The following is a 27,756-nucleotide window of genomic DNA, read 5'->3' on the forward strand; positions in this document are numbered from 1 at the left end:
TTTTAAATAGAGTGTTTAGTCCATTTACCTTTAATGTGATTATTCATATGGTTAGTTTATTTCTAGTGCCACATCTGCTGTGTTTCTCTTCTTCCTTTTCTGACTTCTTTGGGTTAATTAAATATTTTTAACATTTTATCTTAATACCTTTGTTGACTTTTAGTTTAGCCTTTTGAATTCCTTTTGGTTATTGCTCTGGGGACTATGATCTGCATCCTTAACTTACCACGGTTTACATAGAGTTGATGTGGTACAGACACACGCTACATAACGACATTCAGTCCACAACAGACCACATGTATGATAGTGGTCCCATACAGTTAATACCATACAGCCTCGGTGTTTGGTAGGCTGTACCATCTAGGTTTATGTAAGTACTCTCTATGATGATCACACAAGGAGGAAATCACCTAATGACACATTTCTCAGAACGAATCCTTCTTGTTAAGTGATGCGTGACTGTGCAATTTTATGGAAAATGTAAGAACTTTGCAAAAATTTGATTCCATTGACCTTCCATATCTTGTGGCATTGTTGCTATACATTTTACATCTATGTTTGTAATAAACTCCACAATACAATGTTGTTATTTTGACTTTAAATAGCTAGTTGCCTTTTAAACATATTGAGAGAAGCAAAAAGTTAATCTTTTGTATTTACCACCATATTTTCCATTATCATTGCTCTTCATTCTTTCCTATAGATTTGTGTTTTCTCTTTATTTTTGGTATTTAGCAGGTTGACTATGTTGTGCTCCTGTGTAGTTCTCTTTGTATTTATCTTGCTTTTAAGAGCTTTTAGTAAATTTCCACTTCAGATAATGTACTTTTCTGTTCTAGTATTTCAAGTTGGTTCTTTTTTATTGCTTAGATTTCTCTATCCATTCATTTTGACTATATTTTACTTTAGGTCCTTGAACATATTTATAGTAATTACCTTAAAGTCCTTGTCTGCTAATTCTGATTCTGGATCATCTTGATTATAGGTTACATGTTTCTGCTTTGCATATCTAGTTTATTACATATGGGGTTTTTTGTTTTTTGTTTTTTGAGGAAGACCACCCCTGAGCTAACTGCTGCCAGTCCTCCTCTTTTTGCTGAGGAAGGCTGGCGCTGAGCTAACATCCATGCCCATCTTCCTCTACTTTATATGTGGGACGTCTACCACAGTATGGTGTGCCAAGCGGTGCCATGTCCACACCCAGAATCCGAACTGGCAAACCCCAGGCCACCAAAGCGAAACGTGCGCACTTATCCGCTGTGCCACCAGGCCGGCCCCACATATGGGATATTGATAAACATACATTGTAAGAAGTGTGGATTTTATCATCTTTCTTTAGAGTATTGAGTTTTGTTCTGCTAGACAGTTAAATAACTGGTGGGTTCTTTGGTTCATGTTTATTTAGTTTTATTCTTTGTTAAAGTGGGTGTCTTAATTTTTTACTCAATCCAAGAATGCAGCATCTCCAGGTTCTTAACTAAATACTCAAGGTGCTCAGTGGAAACACTCTGACAAGACAACTCCGCCATCTCTCAGCAATTGGTCATCTTTATGATCCCTCAGCACTTAGTACTATGCCTGGACTATGGTGAGAACTCACTTTAGTTCAGTGTAAGTAAAGAGACTCCAGGGGCCCTTATGGACACAGTGGTGTGAAGAAATAATATTTAAACCTAAGATTGCAAATTGTTAACTCGTATAGTCAACTTCATTTCAAAAGCTGGATTGTGAATGGAAAATTTGGGCACTGTAGATGATCTCTAGTTATAACAACTCTGAATCACTTTTAGAGTTTACAAAGCTTTTTAAATTTTTTATCTTGTGTAAATATCACAACTATGTTAGGTAGATTTTCTTATTCCCTCCATTTTACTCTTGAAATACCTGAGACACAGTGATGTTGTGGAATGCTCCTTGTGATATGTGAGCTAGTAACTAGCATTTGGAGCCCAAATCCAGTGCTTGTCACCATCCATGGGAACATGGTATTTGCTTACAAAAGTAGAATTTTCCACATCGGCAGTTTCAAATGGCTCAGTCTCATAGCTTCAGAAGTACAGTTCTGACTTCCTAGGAAGCTCATTTTTAACAAGAATGATGATAGCTGATGTTAGATAAAACCCTCAGGTAACATACTGATCATTTCTTTTCTTTCTGCATGTGTTAGTCCTTTCTTAGTGAACAGCAAGTAAAAACTTGACTTTTAAAAATTTTAACCTATTTTAAATATAAAACATTCTCTCTACAACATCTCTTATTTAAGCAAGCCATGTTTTATAGTTGTGGTTTGGATACACAAAATAATTTATTTCCTATCCTTAGCAGTTCTCCTGGCTATTTATTCACTAGCTGCCTCACAGAGACAACTTTGAGCTTATTATCTCAAACAAAGGGTGGTATGGAACAACAAGCACACTGTTGTTAACTACGCATGAGAACTTTAGAGAGGGAAAGGAGTGCTTCAGTCAAATTGCCCAATATAGTAAACGTCCTGGGTAAACCAGGGTACTCCAAAGTGGCTTCAATAGCCTCTTTGTCATGTGATTACAGGATTAGGATAAAATTATTATTTTAATTCTTCCAAATCCAGTTTTCATTTTATGTCCTGTAAAATGCAAGGGGATTTTTTTTTTTTAATGATAGTATTTTTTGGCATTGGAGTTTACTTTGCATGTGGATGAAAAGTCATAATTTGTTACCCCAGCCAAGAGGTAAATCAGGTTGTAATACAGCGATGAGATGATTACAGATTTTTAACTTTTTCCATTAGTTTGGGGAAAAAAACTTTAAACAAAAAATGCCTTTGGAGCTATCTACGCTGCCATTTTTACCGATGTCACTCCTGTCCCTGTTTTTTGTTCTTTTAATTAATAGATTTTACTTTTTTAGAGCAGTTTTAAGTTTATAGAAAAATTAAGCAGATAGTACTGAGAGTTTCTGTATTTCCACTCCTCTCTGCTCCTAATTTCCCCTATTTTTAATATCTTGCCTTAATATGTTAAACTGGTACAACTGTTGAACCAATATTGATACAATATTATTAACTAAGGCCCATAGTTTACATTAAGGTTCACTGTTTGTGTAGAACAGCTCTGCAGCTTTTGACAAATGCATAATGTGATATTCACCACTACAGTATTATACAGAACGGTTTCAGCACCCTAGAATTCCCCTGTGCTTCATTCCTCCTCCCCCACTCCCCCTACTCCCAAACCCCTGGCAACAGTGATCTTCTTACCATCTTTGGTTTTGCCTTTTCTGGAATGTCATGTAGTTGGAATGACAGAGTATGCATTTTCAGACTTTCTCCTCCATGTCTGCTCATGGCTTAACAGGTCATTTCTTTTTATCACTGAATAATATTCCAAGTTTTTGGATTTTGAAAGATAAAAAAGAATATTTTTTAAAAGGCAATCTCTTTCTAAGAGACATCTCTCAAGTGCAAAATGAAAAATTAGCCTGTATTTTGTTTGGGTTTAAAACCAGAAGGCAGACTAACTGGGATCGAAGGCTGATAACTTTTTTTATTTCAGTTAAAGTGCTGAAATCTTTCATGCATTTCATATATCTGAGTTTGTCTGTAAAACCCTTGAGTCCCTGCTGTGTGCTGGAATAATCTTAGTTATTCCTCATAACACTCCCAGGAATTCAGTAATAATTCCCTATTTTATGATTGAGAAAAGAGAGGCAGAAAAATGGGTAGGCCAGAGCCATCCAGCTGGTAAGGAATTGAATCACTGATGGTGCTGCTGCCCAGGTTGGTGCCCTTTTCAGCATGTGGTGGTTGTACTGCTCTCTGAGCAGATATCTCCCTGCCCCTTTGCAGGCCTGGAGCTGGACCTGGGCCAGGTTTGAAGCCCGCCCCGCCCATCTCCTAACTCCATTTCCCGCCCTTTGTGAATCAGAGCCTTTAAAGTTGGAAACTTTTCCAATTAAGAATGACAAATTCTATATGTATGTTTATCTGTCACGAATGTGACAGTAAAGGAGCGAAAAAACTCTAATTCTAAGAACAAAGAGAATGTCAGAAGTGCACTAGTAGACAAGAAGTGTCGGCAAATACTTGGAAGACAGACAGCAGTTACATCAGCAGTAACCCACTTAAAAAAGCAAGGAAAACCGAAACCTTCCTGCAAGGACGGTACCAGCAAGAAGCAAGCCAGATCTTGATGCAGGGCACCAAAACATCTCAGGAACTGGAAGTGAATGAAAAATGAGAGAGAACCAGAGAAGAATCAGTTGAATCTGTGCCTAAGGAAAAGTTCATTTCTCCCACCCCAAAGATCTTTGCTCCCACCCTGCTAGCCAAGAGTCTACTCCTCTGCACCCAGCAGGAGACTGGAAGACAGGGCCACATCCAGGTTTAGCAGCGTGAGTGTGGGGAGCTGGCCCTCTTTAAGAAGAGGATGTAAATTACAGTACAAGAGTAGTCCATAAAAGAATACTTAGAATGAGATCACAACAAATCACAAAACAGGAAAGTAACATATTTTTATTAAGTGTCTGACCTCTGTATTCCTCCCTTTTTGCTTCATACTCATTGATCACCTCTTCATATGACAATAATTGTACCATGTTTTCTATAGAGAAAACAGACCATTGGTCTTTGCACTGGCGGAGCTGGTTGAGATTCGTTTTCACTGTTGGTGGTAGGAACGCACAAAGCGTGTGACTTAACATGAGTGTACCCTCCGTTTGTGGTGATGCTGCAGGTTTGTTTCCTATAAACATGAAAATGCTACTTTATGAAATGCCTATCAAAAAAGAAAAAGGAAGTTAATGATGCGCTTATAATTGTATATATAGCATTGTCAAGTATATGCCTGGAAGCAGAGTATGTCTTTTGATCAGGCATCAATGAGAACCAGATTCTTTGCTTATAATTTTACATGTTTAATGTTTGGAAGAATTTTTTGGCTTGATTTTTGTCTGTGTACATTTCAACTATGTTTCTCCTACTCATAAACTTCTGGTGCTGGGACACATTCATACTGCATTACAACTTCTGCTCCTGTGTTCCAGGAAGTCATTCCTAGAGCTAGCAGTGACTTCAGTATACTGTCAGAGATGAACAAAGCCAGACACTAAAGTGATGAGGACAGGTTTTAATCAGTAATAACTGTTGCAATAAGGAATAGTCCAGCATGAATTAAATCAACTTCAATTTTTAGAGAGGTGACTGGGCATTTTTAAAGAGAGAATGAAGGAATAGGGAAAGAGGTGACTAGGGACTTAAAAGACTAAAGGAAGTGGAAAACTACAGAAAACGAGAAGGGGGTCATTTGTCCATTGAAACCCATCTGAATCTGCTCCCTGGCATTTGCTGAAGTCGGGATCCATCTTCCCACAGAGGCAGGGACACGGGCTCTATCTTCAGGTGTTGGCTGGGGCAAACAGTGAGTTCTTTTGGTAGTCTTGGCTTTTCTCAGGCATCCACTTTAAGGTGGGCTGGGGTCATCCAAGGGATGTGGCCTTGAACACTTATAAACTATGTTAGTGATTTGTTCAATTCTTTCTAGGCCAGGGTTGAGGCATAATCAAGAAAGGGCTTAGAGGAGCCTGGCTAGAGTTTGATAAAGAGAAAATCTTTGTCATTACCCAAAAGTAACTTTAAATCACAGAAATATGTCCCATTTAACCAAACTAAATATACCTCTAATTTAGCTTACTCTTGGTTATAAAGTGTCCACAGCCACCGTAATGTTGCCCAGCACAAGAGGAAGTAGAATGGAGGAAAAGTGGTGTAAGTAAAGACAGCAGTCTTCACTGATTGTGGTGTAAATATCTTTACTTTTGCAAATTATACAAAACATGACCATGGAAACTGTAAATTTAGAGGGGTATTCTTTGTAGTAAAAGAATCAGAGAATCTCAAGACTCAGAATCAACAGCACAGCAGAGAGCAGGAGTGAGGGAATGTATGTACTTAGAATCCCCAGTCCCCTTCCTGGTCAATTCCCAGAGTGCTGTCAAGGATTAGTTTAGACATATCAGAGAATTATTCTCTGGAGAGATGGCATTCCCCAGAAGGAGAAATACCTTACTTGGGGGTCCCCCAACAAACGACCATGCCCCCAAGTCACCCTGTAGTGAGGCCACCATTCCCAAGCCCTGCCCACATAGACAGACCTTCCAGTCCGATTTTTAGTGCTGTCCTTTTAACTGCAGAGAGTCACGGATCACCAGCCTCGAAGGAAAGCCTCCAGCAAGCAGACGCAGACCCACACAAACTAAACACAGAAATAGATTCAGAAAGGTAATTATGAGAAGGTGTTGCAACTCCAAAAGGTCAGGGTTTTTTTAACTAGCGAAGAACAGAAAAGATTTACTGAAAATTAAAAATGTGGAAATGCAATGAGCTTTATAATAAAGAGTTGGATGATGAAGCTTAGGAAATCTCTCAGGGAGTAGAACGAAAATAGAGATGGAAAGTCAGAGGAAAAGGGAAAATTACTAGAAAATCAGTTCAGAGTTTTCGAGATTCTTCTAATAGAAGAAAGAAGAGAAAAAACAGAAAGAAATTATCGCAGACATCAAGCAAGAACTTTTACTGTAACTGAGGGGTTACGAAAGGACCGTCAAGTGTCTAGCACAGTTAAATCATACCCACTTCCATAGATCCGTAAGAAATTTCAGAACACCAGGGCTCCTGAAAGTGGTCAGGAAGGGAGAGTATCACATACAAAACATCTCAGTGAAAACTGCGTCAGACTTCTCAGAAGACAGTGGAGCACTGCCTTTCACAACGCTGAAGGAGGAAAATTCAACCCTAGAATGCTATGCCGAGTTCAGTCATCAGTCCCGGGCAGAATATGTATATTAAAAGACTTGGAAGATTCCAGACTAATTTTCTCTCTGTGCACCCTTTCTTGGAAGTACTGGAAAATATGTTCCACCAAAATGATGGAGCAAATCAACAAAGAGTAAATAATATCTTACCCCCCAAATTAGGGATCAAATGCAGGAGAGCTCAAAGGGAATTAGATGATGGTAAGACAAGCGCCAGGACAGTATCTGTTCACTGGGCCTAGGAAGCAATTCAAGGCCATTACAGCAAGAGGAGAGAGATCTTTTCTACCTACCCTCTTCCAAATAAACAGGAGGTGTGTTTTATCATTTTGAAAATAGTTCAGTATTTCTGAGAGATACCATAGTAATGGATGAGGATAAAGAAACCGAGATTTAGAGAAATTATTTCTTGCAGGGTCACAGATTACCTCATGGAGCTTGGAATCAAACCTGGGAAATCATAATCCAGGGTACATGTTTTATTCACAATGCATTATATCAAAATTATAATGCAAAATAGAAAACAGTAGTGCGCTAGGATGAGCGATTACTTCTTAAGAATAATTACATGTTTTAATATACAGTTTAGAAGAGATTGTGCATAATATTTTGGTTATGATAAAGTGCCTTGGCAGGATTTTGTGGTGGAGAGGTGACATGGGTCAAGTGAATGGAGAGTGGGGTATCTGTCAGTACTGATAATCAGGGTGGAATCGGGGTGGATGCCAGCAAATTCTCAAGATTCACTGCAAGCCTCTCATGGTATTGGTAGAGTGTTTTGGAAGCAGATACAAATGGCTTTTCCCTTACCAGTGATTCAAGGACTGAAATACAGCCTCTGATCTGGACCGTTGACTTGACTTCAAGCTCTTGCTGGGGACAGATGAATCAAACTGACTTGAGCACTGCACATGCAAAATCTGTGGTCCAAAATTCTTTTCTTTTGGAGATTAAACAGTGTTAAGTGGATAAACCTTTTTAAGATGACGGGATTTTCTGTCTTTAGATGCAAATTTTTATCTTAATCATATTACTTGGGAATTTTCTAAAATGAATTGAGCGTATCTCTTCTAAAGTGGAGTAGAAGTATCTCAGACTTTGATTTTTCTTCTAGTTGGTGTCTGTCTTCTGCTCTTTGTGGAATACCAGGTTGATACTATGTTATAGAGCTGTTTAAAAAACACGTTTCACTATATTGACCATTGCTTAAATAAATAAACCTGTGTCTCAAAACATGTTAAACTCTGCTTTATAGATTTTATGCTAGGAATGGCATGTGGGGTGATGAAATCTGAGGTCTTTGTGTAGCCATGGAAGTAACCAGCTGTGAAGTTGGCAGGCATCACTGACAGCAGATAAAGGAATGCTTCATTGAGTAACTGGTCTTTCCGGACTTGCTGGCCATATCCCAGATCTAAATGAATTGAGAATAAAAGATGCCTTATAACCCTCGCGTAACTTCAGACATTCTACTCATGACTTAACACGTTAAATCACTTAGCTTCCTTATGTCTTAGTTTCCTCATCTTCAGCAGAAATGAGGGGGATTAAAATACTTGTCTGCAACAATCATCGTAAGAGTTAAATGGGCGGAATGAAAGTATACAAGGCCTGTCACGTCACAGATGCTCCATAAGTGTCCATTCCCCTCCGCTTCTCCAAGGGTTTTCTGCCTTACAAAAGCAGACAACTCTAAAGGCATAACTCACGTACCATCCACAGGATTGGCTTAAATGCCTATGTCCTTTTCACCTTATATATAAGCTCCTTATTTCAAAAAAAGAAATAAGGAACTTATCCCTTTGTAGTTTCAAACATGTATATTTTTCTCCATTGCTTGTCTGAGCTGACACGCTTGGACTTTTGCGGAGGAAATGAAACTATCTGCCATTTACTTACGGTAGGAGTGTAGAAAGGGAAAAGCTAGTCCGTGCCGAACTCCATCCTAGTCAATGTCTTGAATTTTTACTGCCTCTCTGTGATCTGTCCACTTTCCCCATATAGGAATAGCTTACTGTCCATCAGGAATATTGACCTCCTAAAGAGCTGTAGTCTCATCAAAATACACAAACGATAACTTGGAGCTGTAATAATCTTCCTATGTATATTACCTCTGTATCAAAGACCTTTCCAGTCATAAATATGCTGGTTAATATCTACCCTATTTTTTTACTGACATCTTTTCTAATTAGTTATTTTAACCATATTCGGATATATGCATTTAGGAAAATTGTGTTTTTACATAAACATTGCAATCTAAATTCCGTATGTTTGATTTTTCTTAAATTTTCTATCTAGAAATTGACATTGAACGCTGTGTACGAGAATCAATCAATCTATTTTGTTGGACTCCTAAAAGTGCTACTTACAGACAGCATGCTCAGCCTCCAAGGCCGACTTCTGATGGCAGTGGAGCCAGAAGTTCGACTCCTTATTTCTCCACTGAGTGTGCAGACCCTCCAAAAACAGATCTGGTATGTATGCAGATTTAATTTGCAAACTCTAAAGGAAGATGGATGTTAAAATTCATATGCTGTAGTATCGTTATTGTTCATAATAATGTAATCACAAATGTCCTTGTAACGTAGCTATTTTCTAATATACGATCATATTCATGCAACGATTTCAGAAAACCTTTATGTCTGTTTAGTTACACAGTTGGGAAGATTGTTTTGACATATTCCTTCAGGTAGCAGGTTTCACTTTTTTCCTATGCAATCATAGTTTCTCTTTATATATCAGCTTGTTACATAGTGAGAGAATTACAGAAGCAAAGGAAGAGTTATAAAAATAGAGAAAGACTAAGAGTTGTTAATAGAATAAGAATTTGCCATTATTGGTTTTTGGTTGATAAAAGAAGTAGCATTTTGAAAAACTGTCATTCAAGGTTTTCAACATTGTTATTCTTTCTAAACACATGGCTTTATAAATACAGCCTACTAAGCTTTCAGCTTTAATAATTCATATATTTCAAACATTCCGGTATTACCACAGTATCTTGTTTCCTTGAAAGTGAATTTCAATTAATATGTATATAGAGTTCTTTAGGTACCTTAATAATTTAATAGGATAGGCTCTAACTTGTAAAAAGTAGCATTTTAATGATAAAACATTCCAAAATTTTCTTTCATGCATGTTAAACAGTAAATTTTGCAGCTAGATATTTTTGTAACTGGGTGTTTTTGCAAAAATTTGCAATTTCCACCTCTTTGCACTTTCTGTGATTTTCGTGTTCCCAAATATATGAGAGCATCCATGTTTTCACGTTTTCCCGTCATGATCAAATTGTATTTGTTAAAGACAGTTAGAAGCATGACTCTTATTGTGGTTGAATACAAAGCAGTTTTAGTAATCACAGCCTCTGCCTCCAGACATATAGACAATAAAGAAAAAAACAGCTACATGAATATATGTGAAAAATTATAAGACATTTCAAAGCATCCTAAGAGATAAGAATAAAATGAGAACCTACACTAGTAAGTAAATATTTGCCTTACAGTTTTCCAAAAGTAGATGAGGCCTCCCCAGGAGAACGGAGTTCTCAAAACAGTGGGAGTTGTCCAGCAGACCGTTTTATTGCCATCTAATGGATTTTGGTACAAGAACCCACTTATCAGCTAAGGATTGTTCTAGATGACCTGTAAGATAGCTCGAAACTTTGAAATTCAACAGTTCTATATAAAAATTTATTTCATAGTTTTCTTCCTTTCAGATTTTAAAATGTATTCTCTTCATAGCAGAAAAACATTAGTTCTCATCTTCATATAAGAGAGATATCCTTTGGCATATGAGCAGTTTTTAGGAAACCATAATAGTGTATGATGAAGGAAGGAGGAGGTGATTAAGCATAGAAATCAATATAATAAGGCTGAGTTGGAAGTTTGAAAAATTAAGTAAAAATAAAGATATAAGAGAATTAATAATATCTGAACACTTGGTGTCTGCTTGAAAATACACTGGGTTTTCTCATGCAGATATGTCATTTAATCCTCACGAGAACTCTAACGAAGTGCACGGTTATCCCTATTCTATAACAGGAGCATGAAACTAAACCCAGAAAGGGATCAGTAGTTTATACAGCTAGGAAATAGTAACTGCAAAATTGAGCCCCAGGTCTTTATGACATCACAGGATGCGTTCTTTTTTTTTTTTTAATTGAAATATACTTCACCTTTAATACCATAAATTTCACCCTTTTAAAGTATAAAATTCAGTGGTTCTTAAGATATTCACAAAGTTGTGCAGCTATCACCACTAATTCCAGAATATTTCTGTTGCCCCAAAAAGAAACTCTGTTCCAAGTTACTGTCCACCTCTCCCCAGCCCCTTGCAAACCCTAACCTACTTTACATCTCTCTGGATGTACTTATTCTAGACATCTCATGAAAATGGAAACAAACAGCACATGGCCTTTTGGTGACTGACTTCTTTCATTTAGCCTAATGTTTTCAAGATTCATCCATGTTGTAGCATGTGTTAGTAGTTAATCCCTGTTTATGACTGAATAATATTCCATTTTATGGGCAGACTACATTTTATTTAATCAATTCATCAGTTAATGGACATTTGGGTTATTTCTACTTTTTTGGCTATTATGAATAATGCTGCTGTGGACATTTATATACAGGTATTTGATTGTGTACCTGTTTTCAATTCTTTTGGATATATACTTAGGAGTAGATTTTCTAGGTCATATTGTAACTCTATGTTTAACTTTTTAAGGAACTGCAAAATTGTTCTACAAAGCATCTCCACCATTTTACGTTCCCCTCAGCAATGTATGAAGGTTCCAATTTCTTCACATCCTTCCCAACACTTGTTGCCAGTCTTTTTTCCACCATGCCCCCGAGGAAGATTATCCCTGAACTAACATGTGTGCCAGTATTCCTCTGTTTTTTTGGTGGGTTGCTGCCACAGCATGGCTAACAAGTGGTGTAGGTCCGCGCCCAGGATCTGAACCTGCGAACCTGGGCTGCTGAAGTGGAGTACACCAAACTTAACCACCAAGCCACGGGGCTGGCCCCCGTTGCCACTCTTTGATCACAGCCGTCTCCGCAAGTGTGAGGCCGCATCTCACCGTGATTTTGATGAGCATTTCCCTAGTGATGCTGCACATCTTTCCATGAGTTCATTAACCATTTGTGTCTCGTTTTTGGAGAGAGGTCTATTCAACTCCTTTGCCCATTTTTTAATTGAGTCGTTTTAAATTGCTGAACTGTAGAATTCTTTATATATTCTCAATACAAGTCCCCTGTCGGATCTGTGATTTGCATATGTTTTCTTCCATTCTTTGCATTATTTTTTCACTTCTTAGTAATGTCCTTTGAAGCACATAAGTTTTTAATTCTGATGAAGTCCAATTTATGAGTTGCTTCTCTTGCAACTTTTAAGGTTCCCTGTTTGTCTTTGGCTTTTGATAGTTTGATTATGGTGTGTCTAAATGTGGATTTCTTTGAATTTTTCCTCCTTGGAGTTGATTGAGCTTCCTAGATGTGTAGATTAATGTTTTTCATCAAATTTTGGAAGTTTTCACTCATTATTTCTTCAAATAGTCTTTCTTCCCCCTCTCTCTCTCTCCTCTCCTTCTGGGATTCTGTCTGTATGTTGCTATGGTTGATGGTGTCCCAAACATTGCTTAGGCTCAGTTCATTTTTATACATTCTTTTGTCCTTTTTTTAATTATTATTTTTTATTGAGTTAATGATAAGTTACAATCTTGTGAAATTTCAGTTGTACATTATTGTCTGTCACTTGTGTTGTAGGTGCACCCCTTCACCCTTTGTGCCCACCCCACACCCCACCTTTCTCCTGGTAGCTGCTAATCTGTTCTCTTTGTCCACATGTTTAAATTCCTCATATGAGTGGAGTCATACAGAGATTGTCCTTCTCTGTCTGGCTTATTTCACTTAACATAATTCCCTCAAGGTCCATCCATGTTGTTGCAAATGGGACGATTTTGTTTTCTTTTTAATGGCTGAGTAGTATTCCATTGTATATATACACCACGTCTTCTTTATCCAATCATCTGTTGATGGGCACTTAGGTTGCTTCCATGTCTTGGCTATTGTAAATAATGCTGCAATGAACATTGGGGTGCATGGGACTTTTGGAATTGCTGACTTCAAGCTCTTTGGTTAGATACCCAGTAGTGGGATAGCTGGATCGTATGGTAGTTCTATTTTTAATTTTTTGAGGAATCTCCATATTGTTTTCCATAGTGGCTGCATGTAAAAGAATGAAAATTGACCATTCTTTTTCACCATTCACCAAAATAAACTCAAAATGGATCAAAGCCCTAAAGCTGAGACCTGAAACCATAGGCTTCTAGAAGAAAAGGTAGACAGTACACTCTTTGACATCAGTATTAAAAGGATCTTTTCGGACACCATGTCTTCTCAGACAAGGGAAACAAAAGAAAGGATAAACAAATGGGACTTCAGCAGACTAAACTGCTTCTTCAAGGCAAGGGAAAACAGGATTGAAACAAAAAAACAACCCACTAACTGGGAAAAAATATTTGCAAGTCATACATCCAACGAAGGCTTAATATCCATAATATATAAAGAATTCACACAACTCAACAACAAAAAAACAACCCGATCAAAACATGGGCAGGAGACATGAACAGACATTTCTCCAAAGAAGATATACGGATGGCCAATAGGCACATGAAAAGATGTTCATCATCGCTGATCGTCAGGGAAATGCAAATCAAAACTACACTAAGATATCACCTTACACCCATTAGAATGGCAAAAATAACTAATACATTCCTTTTTCTTTCTGCCCCTCAATCTGGATGATTTCAATTGATCTATCTTTGTGTTTGCTCATCTTTTTTCTGCCGGTTTCTGTGCCCAGTAAGTCTCCCAGCCTTTGCTGAGGGGTTCTATGTGTGTGTTGGGGCACCTCTTCAACACCCAGGCAGACAGTCTACACCTCTGCCTTAGCCTTCACCTCCTACCTGCTCGAAGCCTCAAGGTCAACCAAAGATGAGAGTTTAGGACCCTCTTAGGTCTTTTCTGGGCGTGCAAACAGCTAGCTTGGATGGGCTTCTAGATTCCCAGGAACGTGTTGGAGCTTTCAGAGCCCCTGTGGACGTTGCATTCCCCAGCTTTTTATTTTAATTTTTAACGTTTACCATCATTCTTGTTTGTGCCACTGTCACAGCCACCTCAGGCAGCCGCAGTATAGACAACTGCTGCTGACAAATGCCTGCAGGGAAGACTGTTTGCTCTGGGAGAGCTCTGGTCAGGCCACGTGAAGACAGACACTGCGGAGAGGCTTCAGGGGCAGGCAGACAGGCCAGACAGTCACCACCCCCTGAGATGGTGCTTCCGGGAGCTCCAGAACCACTCTCTGTCGAGCGGCTGCCAGACTGCTGGGTGGTGGGGCGGGTGGTTTCAAGGTGGCCGTGGAGCTGAGGAGAGGGAAACAAGAGGGCAAAGTAAACCACCGCGAGGCTCACATGCTGCTGAGATGGGCTGTTTCTCTTGAATGTGCGCTCCTCGGGCCGCTGCAGGCCTTCGTTAGTTTCCAGAGTTGTGAAAAAGTTTACTTGACACTCTGCCAGTGTTCTCGCTGTGTTTTGGAGGAGCAGCTTGTTTGCGATCTGTGCTCTGCCCTTCTCACTGATGTCACTCATACTCTGTGCTGTTTGTCCACTACGTGCTAACTCGAGTGAAGCAGAAAGGTTAGGAGAGAGTTGGTTTAAAAGGTTGGAAAGGAATATTAGCAGTTCAAGTAATATGAGATTTTCATTTTATGATAAAGTAAAATTTTACCAAGAAAAGTTGCTATTTATTTTAAATTTGAGTAAGTGGTTTTAAATCCTTTCCTTAACACCCTCGTCTGAAATGAGATTTTTGTTTAAAAAGTTTAATAATTTGAATGTTACTAAACCCAAAATCTCTTTATGTGTTTCCTAATTATGATGAGTCTCAGAGTCCTGGGTCAATTTGCTAAAGCTTTGTGATGCAAAACAAACTTTTTTTGTGTACTCTTAGATATGTTATCTCCATCAACATAATGGAAGAGAAAAATATGCTACATTATTTATATGAAATGTTGCCATCTGAAGAATATTCAGTGTTTAGTTCACTTTTCTTTAGAGCTTATTTTATTCCTTTTTATGATATATCGCAACTGTAAAGAAAAATACAATGAATAATGTAAAAACCATTGCATTTTTTTCAACAATACATTTGAATACATGCTATAAAACAGACACTGTTCTGGTTGCTGGGGATATAGCAGTGAAAAAGAGAGTACCTGCCCTCATAGAATTTGCGTTTAGTGGAGGATATACAGACAGTAAGCAAGAAAAAGTAAACATGTAGTGTGTTAGTTGGGGCTAAGTGCCACTGAGGACAATCAAGAAGAATAGGGAGATAGAGAATGCCAAGGAGGAGGAGTCAGAAGAACAGTAAAGAAGTGCTGCAGTTTTATATATGGGACTCGAAGAAGCTCTAGCTGATAAGGAGCATTTGAGAAGAGAAGCTAAAGGAAATGAGAGAGTAAGTTGTATATAGATTTCTTGGAGAAAATATTCCATCTTGCAAGTGCAAAGATGATACCATGCTTACTGTGTTAGGGGAACAATAAGGAGACTGCGTATAGAATGGAACAACTGAAGAGGAGAGTAGGAGGGGATAAACAGACATCAGTGGGTCAGATCATAGGAACTTAAAGGCTTTGACTTTTATGCCAAGTGAGACAAGAAGCCATTTGAAGATTTTGAACAGAGTGGTGACATGATCTGACTTACATGTAAAAGGATTACTTTAGCTGCTATAGTCACACCCCACATGACAAGATTTTGGTCAGGGACAGACCGCATATACAGTAGTGGTCCCATAAGATTAGTACCATGTAGCCTAGGTGTACAGTAGGCTGTATCATCTAGGTTTGTGTAAGTGCACTCTATAATGTTTGAACAACTTCAAAATCACCTAACAACACATTTCTCAGGATGTGTCCCCTTCGTCAGGCAACCCGTGACCATACGCAGAAAATAGACAATAGGAGGACAAAGACAAAACAGAGAGATGAGGAGGAAGCTTTGGTGGCTGGGACCGAATGGGTAGTAGTAGAGGTGATGAGAAGTTGTCAGATATATTTTGAAAGCAGAACCAACAGATTTTGCTGACTGATTGAATGTGAGGTATAAAAGAAAGGGCTCAAGAATGAATCCAGAGTCTTTGGCCTAGGCTAGGCAGATGGTGTTTTAGTGTTTTCATTTACTTGTATAAGGAAGACTTTAGGAGGAGCAGGTTGGAAGGGGGAAATCAGTGTTCGGTTTTGAACACGTGGGTTTAGAGATTCCTATTAGATGTCCACGTGAAGAATAAATAATTTTGTTAGTTTTGTGAATAATACCTTTTATACTGTTTTCTAGTTGATTATTTCTGATATAATAGAAAGATTATTATTTATTTTAGATTCATTTTATATTTAGAAAATTTGATTCTCTTTTTTTTTAATAGACTTCATTTTTTGGCATAGTTTTAGGTTTACAGCAAAACTGAGCAGAAAGTACAGAGATTTCACATATACTCCCTGCCCCTCCCTACACACACATAGCCTCCCCTATTATCAACATCCCCCACAGAGTGGTACATTTGTTACAACTGATGGACCTACATTGACACATTATTATCCTCCAAAGTTCATAGTTTACGTTAGGGTTCACTCTTGGTGTTTTACATTCTATGGGTTTGAACGAATGTATAATGACATGTATCCACCATTATAGTATCATACAGAGTAGTTTCACTGCCCTAAAAACCCACTGTGCACCACATATTCATCCCTCTCTCCCCCTCAACCACTAGGGTATAAATGCTGATCTTCTCACTGCTTCCATAGCTTGCCTTTCTGGGAATGTCATATAGTTGGAATCATACAGTGTGTAGCCTTTTAAGTTTGACTTCTTTCACTTAGTAATATGTGTTTAAGTTTCCTCTGTGTCTTTTCACGTCTTGATAGCTCCTTTTTTAGTGCTGAAGAGTAATCCATTGTCTGGATGTACCACAGTCTATTTAACCATTCCTCTACTAAAGGACATCTTGGTTGCGTCTAAGTTTTAGCAATTATAAATAAAGCTGCAGTTAACATCCATGCGCAGTTTTTGTGTGGACATTTTTTTCAGCTCATTTGGGTAAATACCAAGTATTTTCGAATTGATTCTCTTTTTAAATCTAGTAGATTGTAGATTCTCTTGGTTGTTTATGCAGCTAATTCAGTCAACTATATATAAATATATATATATATAAAATAGAAGTGATGAGTGGGTAGAGTTGTTTGTACCTGAATTTAAGGAAAATTCTTGTAATTTCACTAAGTTTGATATTTTGATAAATACTCTTTATTTGAGTAGTGAGTTTCCCTTCTTTTTCTATATTACTAAGAGTGCTTATCATGAAAGAATGTTGCATTTTATCAAATGCCTATTCTATTGGTAAAGATTGATTAGGATCCTTTTTCCTCCTTTTATCTGATAATGTGTTACATTGTTAAAATTTCTAATATTGAATGGTTCTTGCGTTCCTGAGATAAACTCCACTAGGTCACTACAAAAAAAAAGAAATACTGACTATATTCAATTTGCTAGTATTTGCTAGGATTGAATTTCTGCACCTATATTCATAGGTGAGATAAATCTATAGTTTTCTTTTCCTGTCTATCCTTGTCAGTCTTTGATCTGAAGATTATATTTCTCTCTTCCTCTTTCTGCTGTCTTATACTGTTTGTATAAGAGGAATTATCTGTTTCTTATAGCTTCAGTAAAACTTGTCTATAAAACCGTCTAGTCTAATGTCTTTAATCAGGGACATATTTGAGTATCTATTCTTCTTGAGTCTATTTTTATAAGTTCATGTTTTTTAAAAAAAATTATCCGTTCAATTACCATGTTTATTTTATCAAAGTGCTTTTTTAAAGTATATTTTGTCTAATTTTTTATATTCATAGAATTCTTTTTTGAAAATACTTAGAGTTTTTTTTTACATTTTATCTGAAATTTTGTCCCCCTTTTTCCATCCAGTTTATTTGAAGTCTTGGTTCAGATTTGAATGTTAGTATAATAGAAAGTAGGTACAAAAAAATAATGTATGCATGCCCTAGAAAAGCATATTCATTAAATAGGATAATCACAATTCAGATTTATATACTATATATTCTGTGTCAGCTTCTGTAACAGATAAAAAATGGCTTTTGTAAATTGAAACATAAACCGCACTCTGTGCCGAGTACAATGGAAGAGTGAAAGCAGCTGTGAGAAGAAAGCTCTGGTTAACTTTAGTTTATACATGCATCTGTCGTCTTTATTCCCGAAGCAGGCCATTGTAGCAGAGGAAGCATGCGCTGTGCTGTTAGATGGACTTGGTTTCAGATTTCAACCCTGTTGCTTTTGGGTTTTATAATCTTGAATAATTCTCATAAGCTCCCTAGGACCCTGTTTGTAACAGTGAGCATCACTGCAGTAATTCCTACTTGCCGGGTTGTTGTAAGAACAGTGGATGTGGAGCACCTACTCAGGGTCTGATGCATGATAGCTCTCAGAAATGGCAGCAACACTATTCCGTGTTTAATAAGTAAAAGTTAGCATTTCAGTTTGGAAAACTACCCCAGAATTATACAACAGTCTTCTCTATCTAGATGATTTGTACAGAAGCAGCAATGTTCTGGCGTTCTTCTCTTCCCCTCAGCTTCGTTAGCTGTGTTACATCGCTTTCCATTTAGAAGTCGCCACAAACAGTAGGGGATGGGGAGAGGAAGGCTGGCTCTCCAGAGAAGGAATCTTCTGGCAGTTTTACCTCAGTAATTTCAGTTTAAGATTTCACTTTGACCTTTACTTCTTAGTTTAATACTATTTTGATCCTGAAGCTACTAAAGAATTGCCAAATCTAGTGCCAATGTCTCTCCCCTCTACTTTTGCTTAAATAGCAAGCACTCTGCTGGACGATTCTGACCACAGCTTATTAATTGAAAAAATATATATATATGCATATATAGAGGTATGTAACTGATGAACAGAATGAAATGGGTTTTTTTTAACTGAATATAATTTGGAAAAAGACTGGTCACCACTGAATTTCTTTAATCTATTTCTTTGTTAAATTTTAGTCAGCGTATTAACTTATTGATGACTGGTATAAGTTAGTAGCATGTACACTGTGAATAAGCAAGAATTATTAAGTTCTTGATTATGAACACATAAACTAGCCTGGGATTTTATTAAATAAATTTTATTTTATTTATATAATGTAAACTGCTTGCATATGCTACTGTCATAAAGTAAGCAAAACATTCATTGCATTATCCTCAGTTTACAGGTGTGCTTTAAGTATGGATTAAATATGAGTTTAGTGTAGATAAAAACTTAAAGTATAAAAATATATTTTAAAGTTGAAATAGCTTCTAAAAGTCTAATATAAATACCAGTCTTCAAGTTTCATCTCGATAATAACACCACTGCTTTTTCTAGTTTGAACAATCTAAAAGTAACACCATGGTGCTCTATGGTTTTCAGTATGATTTCAAGTATATTATTTTATTTCTCCCTAAACAAATCTCTGAAGGAAGTACTTTTATTCCCATTTCCGAGTTGAGGAAACTCAGAAGATTATTTAATGCAAGTCAACTTTAAATTGTCATTTTATCAGTAGTGTAAATGTTGTGTTTTCCCCTTATTCATTGAAATGACTATATTAATATATATCATATTTTACTCTATACTCATAGCTTTTCAAGTATTTTCATAATTTTCTTGTTTTCCTACCGCATATGTTTACATATACTCATGCAATCACCTGCACACCTGCTCTTAAATGAGTTGAGATATTTTACAATAAGGTAGACAGAAAAGCAGTTATATGACCTCTTTTTCCTCACAAATTATGTTTAAAGTAGAATATAAATCTAAAGGAGACCTAAACACTGTCTGCTGAAATTATTCAGAGCTGTAGATGAATTGAGAAGAAAAAGTTATCCTTGCATCTGTTTTCTTTATCACTTCTGTTGCAACATCATTATCTAATGATCTCTCCATAAGCAATCTGGAATTTTAGAACAATTGTAGTAGCTACAATTTTAGTGAAAGATGAAGATTGGAAACCCTAGCAGCTAAGTATAGCATAAAGGTGGTCAGCCCTCTAGAAGGTAAGTAAAATAAAGTTTGATAGAAAACAATCGTCTTTTGAAATTTGTTTTTTCCATAAAATGTATAATATCTTCTAATCCACCCTTAGCCTAAAAGTAGCTGAAAAACTTCCAGCATGAGAAAATCAGGGGTAGCTGGATTTGAGGATAGGATATCAAAAGAACTTGATTGGCTTGATTAAAACACTACGTTTTCTCCTGTAGTCCAAGTTTAGGGAAGGAGAAGGCACACAGACTCCTAGACAGACATCTTTAAGAATTTATTAAGAATTCTGAGCAGCCTATCAGAAAGTTATCTTTGTAAATTAGACTCCTGTAACAATGAGATGAGTTAGCCAAATGGTAAAATACTGTTACATGCTGTTGTGTTTTAAATTTTTTTTAAAAACTATGAAATTAATGCCAAATGACATAAAAATTATTTTTTCATAATATATTTTTTCACACTTTAAATGACAAGGATTATACATATATAATATCAATATTGAATTATATTTGTAATGGGAGAAAAAATTACTATGCAAATAAATATATAATCTAAACACAATTTATATTTGGCCTTAGAATATATTTTATATATTCTCTGTATGCATGTCTGTTAATAAAATGTGCGTGTTTAGAGAATTTACTTTTTTGAACAATGAAAGAAGAAAAAGTATTGTTGAATACTTGATTCAAGAGAAGGTAAGCAGCTGATGGCAATTTCTCAATGGAAGTTTTTATTTCCTTTCTTTTACTACATACTCAAGGTACTGCAGGATTCATAACATATAAGAGAGAATTCAGGAAGTAATTTGGAAATTTGTAATCTTGAATGTCTTTGACCTGTATAAGATCTCCCCTCCCTCAAATCTTCCATGAAAGCAGAGGATTTCCTCCATGGAAAGCAATAGAAGGCAATGAAATATCAACAAAAAGCAATCAAATTCTTACAGGGAAAAGGTACTGCCTTTTAAAATTCCAGACAGCAAAATCTGCCCACAATATGGTGAGATTTCTATAATCTTAAATATAATAAAGTTCATTGCAGGATAAACTGGCTAACATTTATCCACAACCAACTAGTCAGTTAACCAACAGATTAGGTTGACTCTGGTTCTTTACCTTTTGCTTTGTTCTCTGCACAGATAACCATCTTCACTAGTGAACTGTTGCTGGTTAGATGTGATGAAGAATTCCTAGTTAAAATAAATAAATGAACTACCAGGTTGAGAATAGATGGATCAGTGACATTTGTTATTACATTGAAAATTAGCTTAGTCTATAAGGGAATTAGGATGGGAGAGGAGTGGAAAATCACACACTCAAGGGAGTAGTTATGGTTGGATAAAACATACTCAGCATTAGGTTAATAATTGCCTCTCTTTGGGGAAATTTTTGGATACAAGCTCTGAAAGTTAATCTCAGCGATTATTTTCTCTGCATCCCGATTCTCAATTTGTAACAAACTTCTGTCCCTCACCACCAGAGTCTCCCTAGGCATATGGATAATCTTTGTGACTGTCGGTGTCCTTGACCAGCCTCTTCCTGTTCTTTCCCCGGTCTACATCCTGGAAGAGCAAACTTCATTCTTTAGTAGTTCTTTGGCCTTTATCTTCAGTATGTCTGTACTTGAAGATGTACACCATGGTGTACACCCATCTCGCTCTGAGATCATTTATTTATCAAGGCTCTGCTGTGTTCGTTTTTTAAAAATGCCCCGTCTATTCAGTTAAATGTTTAAACATTGAGTGGGACTATTGGAAGGGAGTGGGCATTAAGACTTAGTGCTTTGACCGTAAGATTTGAAGAAAGCTGGGAAATTCTGAGAATTCTTCAAGTGCGATGCCTGGCAGTGCCTTATCACCACCACTGAATTGTTGTTGAATTTATTTTTTAAAAAAATGAAACTGCTGATTCAGTCTCAACATTAGCTCTAAAAAGCAATAGGATTCTATGTGCAATTTTCCACTCCAAGAACTTTACAAACGTGCTAAAGAAAAAGTATGTCAGAGACATTAGGTCTTTTGAATCTAGTGGAACTGTTGTGAATGTGGGGTGGGTGACTGTGTTTTCCAGAGGCCATTTTTGTCATTCAATTTGCTGTTTTCTGTTTGGTTACATATACTATTTTGTCAGATTTAGGTTATTTTGAGAGTACCTAGTATCATAACAGTGTAAGCTACTACATTGTACTTTTGCTGTTATCTTCCTTCCATTCTTATTTTGAGACTCAAAACATCATAGAATCATTTAGCAGTTTTTACAAAATTGATATAAATCCTTCAGTTCTTAAGTCTTCATATTGCTACCACCTGCATACAATGAAAAGACATTCCTATTACTCTAGGTGTATAATACTTATTGGACAGATGTAATTTTTAAGATACTGTATATCTGCACTCAGAAATAAATCTTTTCAAGTGATCATGGAGCTTTCATTAAAAAAAAACAATAGACCACATTAAGAAGTGGAAATTGGGGCCAGCCCATGGCCTAGTGGTTAAGTTCGGCATGCTCTGCTTCAGCAGCCCATGTTCAGTTCCCTGGCATAGACCTATACCACTCATTGGTGGCCACGCTGTGGTGGCAACCCACATACAAAGTAGAGGAAGACTGGCATACATGTTAGCTCAAGGCAAATCTTCCTCAGCAAAAAATAAAAGAAGAAGAAGAATCAAGTGGAAATAATGCAGATGACATTTCTCAGATCATTGTTCAGTCAAACTGGGAAGAAATAAAAAGAAAAAGAAAGAAAAAAATTTCTTACCACCTAGAAATTAAAAATAAACCAAAAAAATAAATATTCTCTTCAGATAAGGAAGACATTCCAAACGAAAATTCTAAAATATCTAGAAAATAATAGGAGAATCTTATATGTCAGAGCCTATGGGGTACAGCTAAAGTAGGTATTTCTCTTATCACTTTCATGATACCTTACACATACTAGATATTTATTGATTGTCTTTATCAAGTCATTTTGTTTCAAGTAGCCTTTGAAAGATAGATAGGGTTTATATAGGTAGAAGAGATCAAGAATTCATTTTTCATCATCATGAGCAATCTCAACAGCACCCTAATAAAAGATTTATAGAAAATAAAAACAATGTTGCATATTTGCCTAATTTTGTTCTATGTACTCTTTCCAGTGCATACTGTACTCTGGTAGAAAAGCCCAGTCGCTGGAATAGGTCACACTTTGTCTGCTCATGAGGGAGCTTGCAACCCTATGGAGTCCCGCCATTAGGGCTCCAGGGTGTTAGCTGTGCAGGGGCTGAGACTTAGAATAACATACAGCCTGTGACTGCATGAATCTTAAGTACTTAAAGAGTTGAAAGAAGCTGAGTAGTTGTAATTATTCACAGTGAAATAAAGGAGTGCTTAAATGCACAGACCTGGAATTATTTTTTAAATGTAATTATTCTAATCATACATTTAATCATCTTTTACTTTGAGTATACCTTTCTTGAGTTCTACAGTGTAAGCCTACCAGAGATCCTTTCTCTCTGTTAGTGATATCATATTGTATGTGCAAGTGGTACTTAATTTTTATTACATTTTGTTTAAATGATGAGTTTAATGCTTTCAAAAATGTATTCCACAATGTATTAAATGTCATGGGGAAAAAAATGTTTGACTTCATATTTATAAAATGAGGCTATGTAAGTTGCTGAAGGAGGGAGCGGACAATGAGATCAAAAGAAGGGGCAAAGCCAAGGAGGGATACACTTAACCTCTGTGAACTTAGGTTGATTTTATTAGCTCTGCACTTTAATTAATTGTGAGTCCTTATACTGAAAAGAATGGTGTTAGTGGGAGCACTGGGTCTTTATCAAGAAATGCCTTGGTTGGTTGAGAGGACATTAACTACACCAGCAAGATTTCCAAAGTCTGTCTAATGTTCAGAAGGGGATCTAGATATGAGCAGTCATTCCTAAGCAGAACTGATCCTCAGAGGGAGAATATCTTTGATCTGTCTCTAAGCTAAGTCAGCCTTTTATTTCTGTTAGTCAAAGAGGGAGCTCCCCCAAGTTGGATAGAGCTAATGAGAACGTGTTGCTGAAGTTAAGGAAGGAAAGAGCTGACAGTCCATCAGAATCTGACACTTCACCAATCTCCATAAAATTATATGGAAAAGGGGGCTGGCCCCGTGGCCGAGTGGTTAAGTTCGTGCACTCCGCTGCAGGCGGCCCAGTGTTTCGTTGGTTCGAATCCTGGGCACAGACATGGCACTGCTCATCAGACCACGCTGAGGCAGCGTCCCACATACCACAACTAGAAGGACCCACAACGAAATATACAACTGTGTACCAGGGGGCTTTGGGGAGAAAAAGGAGAAAAATAAAAAAAATCTTTAAAAAAAAAAAATTATATGGAAAAGCTGTATTTATTAACAGCATATTAGGGAAAATGAAATTTAATAGGTAAAGGCTTACTATTTTTGAAATCCATACTATTTGTTATTTTTTATTGTTTAACAGTATAGCCGATTATTTTCTTTATATGTAATTTATCTTCTGTTTATCATTTATAATAATAGCCTGTCATTCCATTTATCATGACCATGAAGTTACCAGATTATTCAGTTATTATTCACTTAGCTATTCATACCTGAAAGCTGCATTAAAATTCCTGGACAAATTCTTAAATTCTTGGGTGATAAATATCTCCATGTCCTTAAAGAAGGAATAAGTGATTGCAAGAATATTCCATTATTATCTCAGTTACATGTAGATCTAAAGATAGAGAAAACCACCCTTCTACAGTAGTCCTCTATTTACACGACTTATTCTATTGTGTGTACACGTGCGCACACGCACACACTTGTGCACACACACATACAGAACACGTGCATCCTGCCCTCTAGGACACCCATCTCACTCTTAACACCCGCTTCATTTTGTATACTGCTTTCTCCATTCCCTGATGGGAGTCACGGATTATTCTTTTCAGTCCCGATCTCTTAAGAACCTTCCAAACAGCTAACTGTTCTCTTTGTTGAATATTTTTTTCCCAGGTTTTTGGTACACCCCAATCTCCTTGTTTTCCTCTCTGTTACCTCCCCTCAGTGTATCAGTATCTTTCACTGTCTTCACCTGTCCTTCCATGTCATTGAGTATGGCCTCGGGGTTCTGCGTAGGCCTCCTTTTGTTCTCTCACAAGATGGCTATTAGAGTCTCATATAAGTGCATCGTCCAGTTACCATAGCTTCCAGCCATCAGTCCGGCTCCAGCTTCTCTTATTAGCTCTAGGAGACCCATAGATCCAGTGCCTGCTCAACACTTCACTTGCATGTTTCTCAAGCAGCCACTAATTCAGCACGTCCAAAACTGAATTTATTTTCTTTTCCTCTTAAGGCTGCTCCTCCTCCAGCATCCCCTGTATCAGTAACCACCGTTATCATTCCCCTACTTGTTCAAGTCAGTATCTAGATTCATCCTTGACTCCTGCCTCTCCTTCCAAATTCAGTCAATCAAAAAGCCCTATTCACAAATCTATCCACTTCTCTCTCTCTCTCTCATGCCATCATTTTAATCAAGCTCATCTCATCTCTTTTCTGCTTTCCTACAACAATTTCCTGCATCCATTCTTGTTTCTCTGTAATCCATCCTTCAGACTTCAGCTAACATAATCTTTTAAAAATTGTTTTTACTTAAAACAACAGTAATTTATTGTCTCACACTCCTAGGGGCTAACAATCCAAAATCACAGTGTTGGCAGAGCCACGTGCTCTCTGATGTCTGAAGGGGAGAATCCTTCCTTGCCTCTTGTAGCTTCTGGTGTTTGCCAGCAATCCTTGGTGCTCCTTGGGTTGTAAATGCATCATTCCAGGTACTTGGCCATCTTCTCCCTATGTGTCTTCATATCATCTTCCTTCTGTGCATACTTGTCTCTATGTCCAAATTTCCCTTTTTATAAGGACACCAGCCATATTTGATTGGGGCCCACTCTCAGCATAATCTTTTTTAACCAGAATTCTTACCAAGGCTCCTGTCATTATCCTTACAATAAAATTCAAAATTCTTGACATGGTCTACATGACTCTGCATAATCTTTCCCTTGCCCACCTTACGAAATTCTTCTGTCAGTGTCTCTCCCTGTTTATTTTCCTATGCTTTAGACTTCTCTCAGTTTTAGGAATATTTCATGCATACTTTTGCCTTAAATTCTCTATATCTGCCTTCATTTCCTTTATTTAAATTCCTGAGGAATAAGAACAGTATCTTACGCCTTTTTGTGGTCTCGTTGCTTAACATAATGTCTGATGCATTGTAGCCTCTTAATAAATAAAATAATAACATTATCTTCTTCCTTGATAGTTTATGGGTATTAAGGAAAGATCCATTCTTGTCTTTGGACCCCTAGGGCCTAATTCAGTGCCCGAGAAATAGTGTGTTCTCAGTATATGTGTATGTACTTGAAGTAATAACCACAAATAAGATTAAACTAGTTAACTGTTAGTTGAACAAAGCATTTGGTTGCTTTGTCACAGCTCTTTATTCGTCAGGCATACTAGCTCTAGCCAGCCCTGGTGGGCTAGTGGTTGAGATCTGCTGCTCTCCCCACCAAGCCCCAGGTTCCTTTCTTGGTTGGGGAACCACAGCACCCGGCTATCGGTTGTCACACTGTGGAGGCTGCATGTTGCCATGATGCTGAAAGCTTTACCACCAGGATTTCAGATACCAGCAGGGTCACCCATGGTAGACAGGTTTCAGTGGAGCTTCTAGACAAGACAGACTAGGAAGAAGGACCTGGCCACCCACTTTTGAAAAACTTGGCCCTGAAAACCCTGTGAATAGTTGGCAAGCATTGTCTGATAAAGCAGCAGGAGGTGAGAGGATGGCTCAAAAAGACCAGGTAGGGCCCTGCTGTGCTGTGCACAGGGTTGGTCACGAGGGGTCAGAATCGACTTAATGGCACTAACAATACTAACTCTATCAACTTTTCCTTCATAGCATGCATTATATTTACAATTATATACTTATATGCTTATCTCTTCTCTGCTGTATCCCCAATGCCTATCGTAGTACATGGCATATCAGTATATAGTACCTAGTAATCAATAAATATTTTTGAATGAATTAACAAGTTAATTGCAGGAAATCAGTGTTTTACTCTATTTCCTATAAGACATTGTATCTGACAAATGGTCATCAAAATTTTCTATAATACTTCTGGGAAATGCATATCCAGGCCTCTACAAACATCTCCTATCTACTCAATCTCTGAAGGTTGGTTCCTGGAACCTATGTATTTACTAAGGTCCTGGGTGACTCTTAACATGATATGTGCCTACAGTTTTCTCATGACTTTGCAGTGAACAGAAATGTTTATTCATAGAGGAAGGAAAACCTCAATAATAAGATGTTCATATTTATGGTTATACTGTTATTTTTGTATTGATTCTTTGTGTATTTTTATACTAATCTACTTTATGGTTATTTATGTCTAACTTTTTTTGGCAAATTAACTTTCCTTTCATGAACCAAAGCCACCACCTGTTTCACTGCTCAGCTCTCAGCCTGCCGGCTCTCTGAGCCTCTCCTTTTGTCTCTACTGCCAGAGGCCATCCTTCCTAAAGCTCTCTGCCTGCTCCTCCGCCCCTCTTGTTCCATTTTGTGAAAGCAGTTCCTAATCTGCTGTGCTGACCCACGGCACCGAAAGCTCACAGGCTATTCGTGTGGAAATAAATTAGCATGAGAAATTCATCCAGGACTCAAAAAACTTATATTCCCTACTAACACTTTATGATGTTTTCTCTCTTAAAATCAGTCAAAGGTGACCCTATTGAATCAGGTCAGGACGTATGTAGTGAATCAAGGCACA

At 37.4% G+C, this 27,756-nt stretch overlaps 1 protein-coding gene across 18 annotated transcripts in view; it reads left to right on the forward strand.

Annotated features, from left to right (window-relative positions):
* The window catches only part of TBCK (TBC1 domain containing kinase), a 194,044-nt gene that overhangs the window by 112,888 nt on the left and 53,400 nt on the right, over positions 1-27,756 (forward strand). For all 18 annotated transcript variants that reach the window (XR_011436781.1, XR_011436778.1, XR_011436780.1 and 15 more), the window contains one exon: positions 9,088-9,263. Coding sequence is in view for 12 of the 18 variants with exons in the window: in XM_003364530.5 (XP_003364578.1) it covers positions 9,088-9,263 (176 nt within the window). In the remaining 6 variants the exon portion in view is untranslated. The remainder of the gene's footprint in view (positions 1-9,087; positions 9,264-27,756) is intronic.

The sequence above is a fragment of the Equus caballus genome, chromosome 2, assembly GCF_041296265.1.
Source record: "Equus caballus isolate H_3958 breed thoroughbred chromosome 2, TB-T2T, whole genome shotgun sequence".
In the NCBI taxonomy this organism is placed as follows: domain Eukaryota; kingdom Metazoa; phylum Chordata; class Mammalia; order Perissodactyla; family Equidae; genus Equus; species Equus caballus.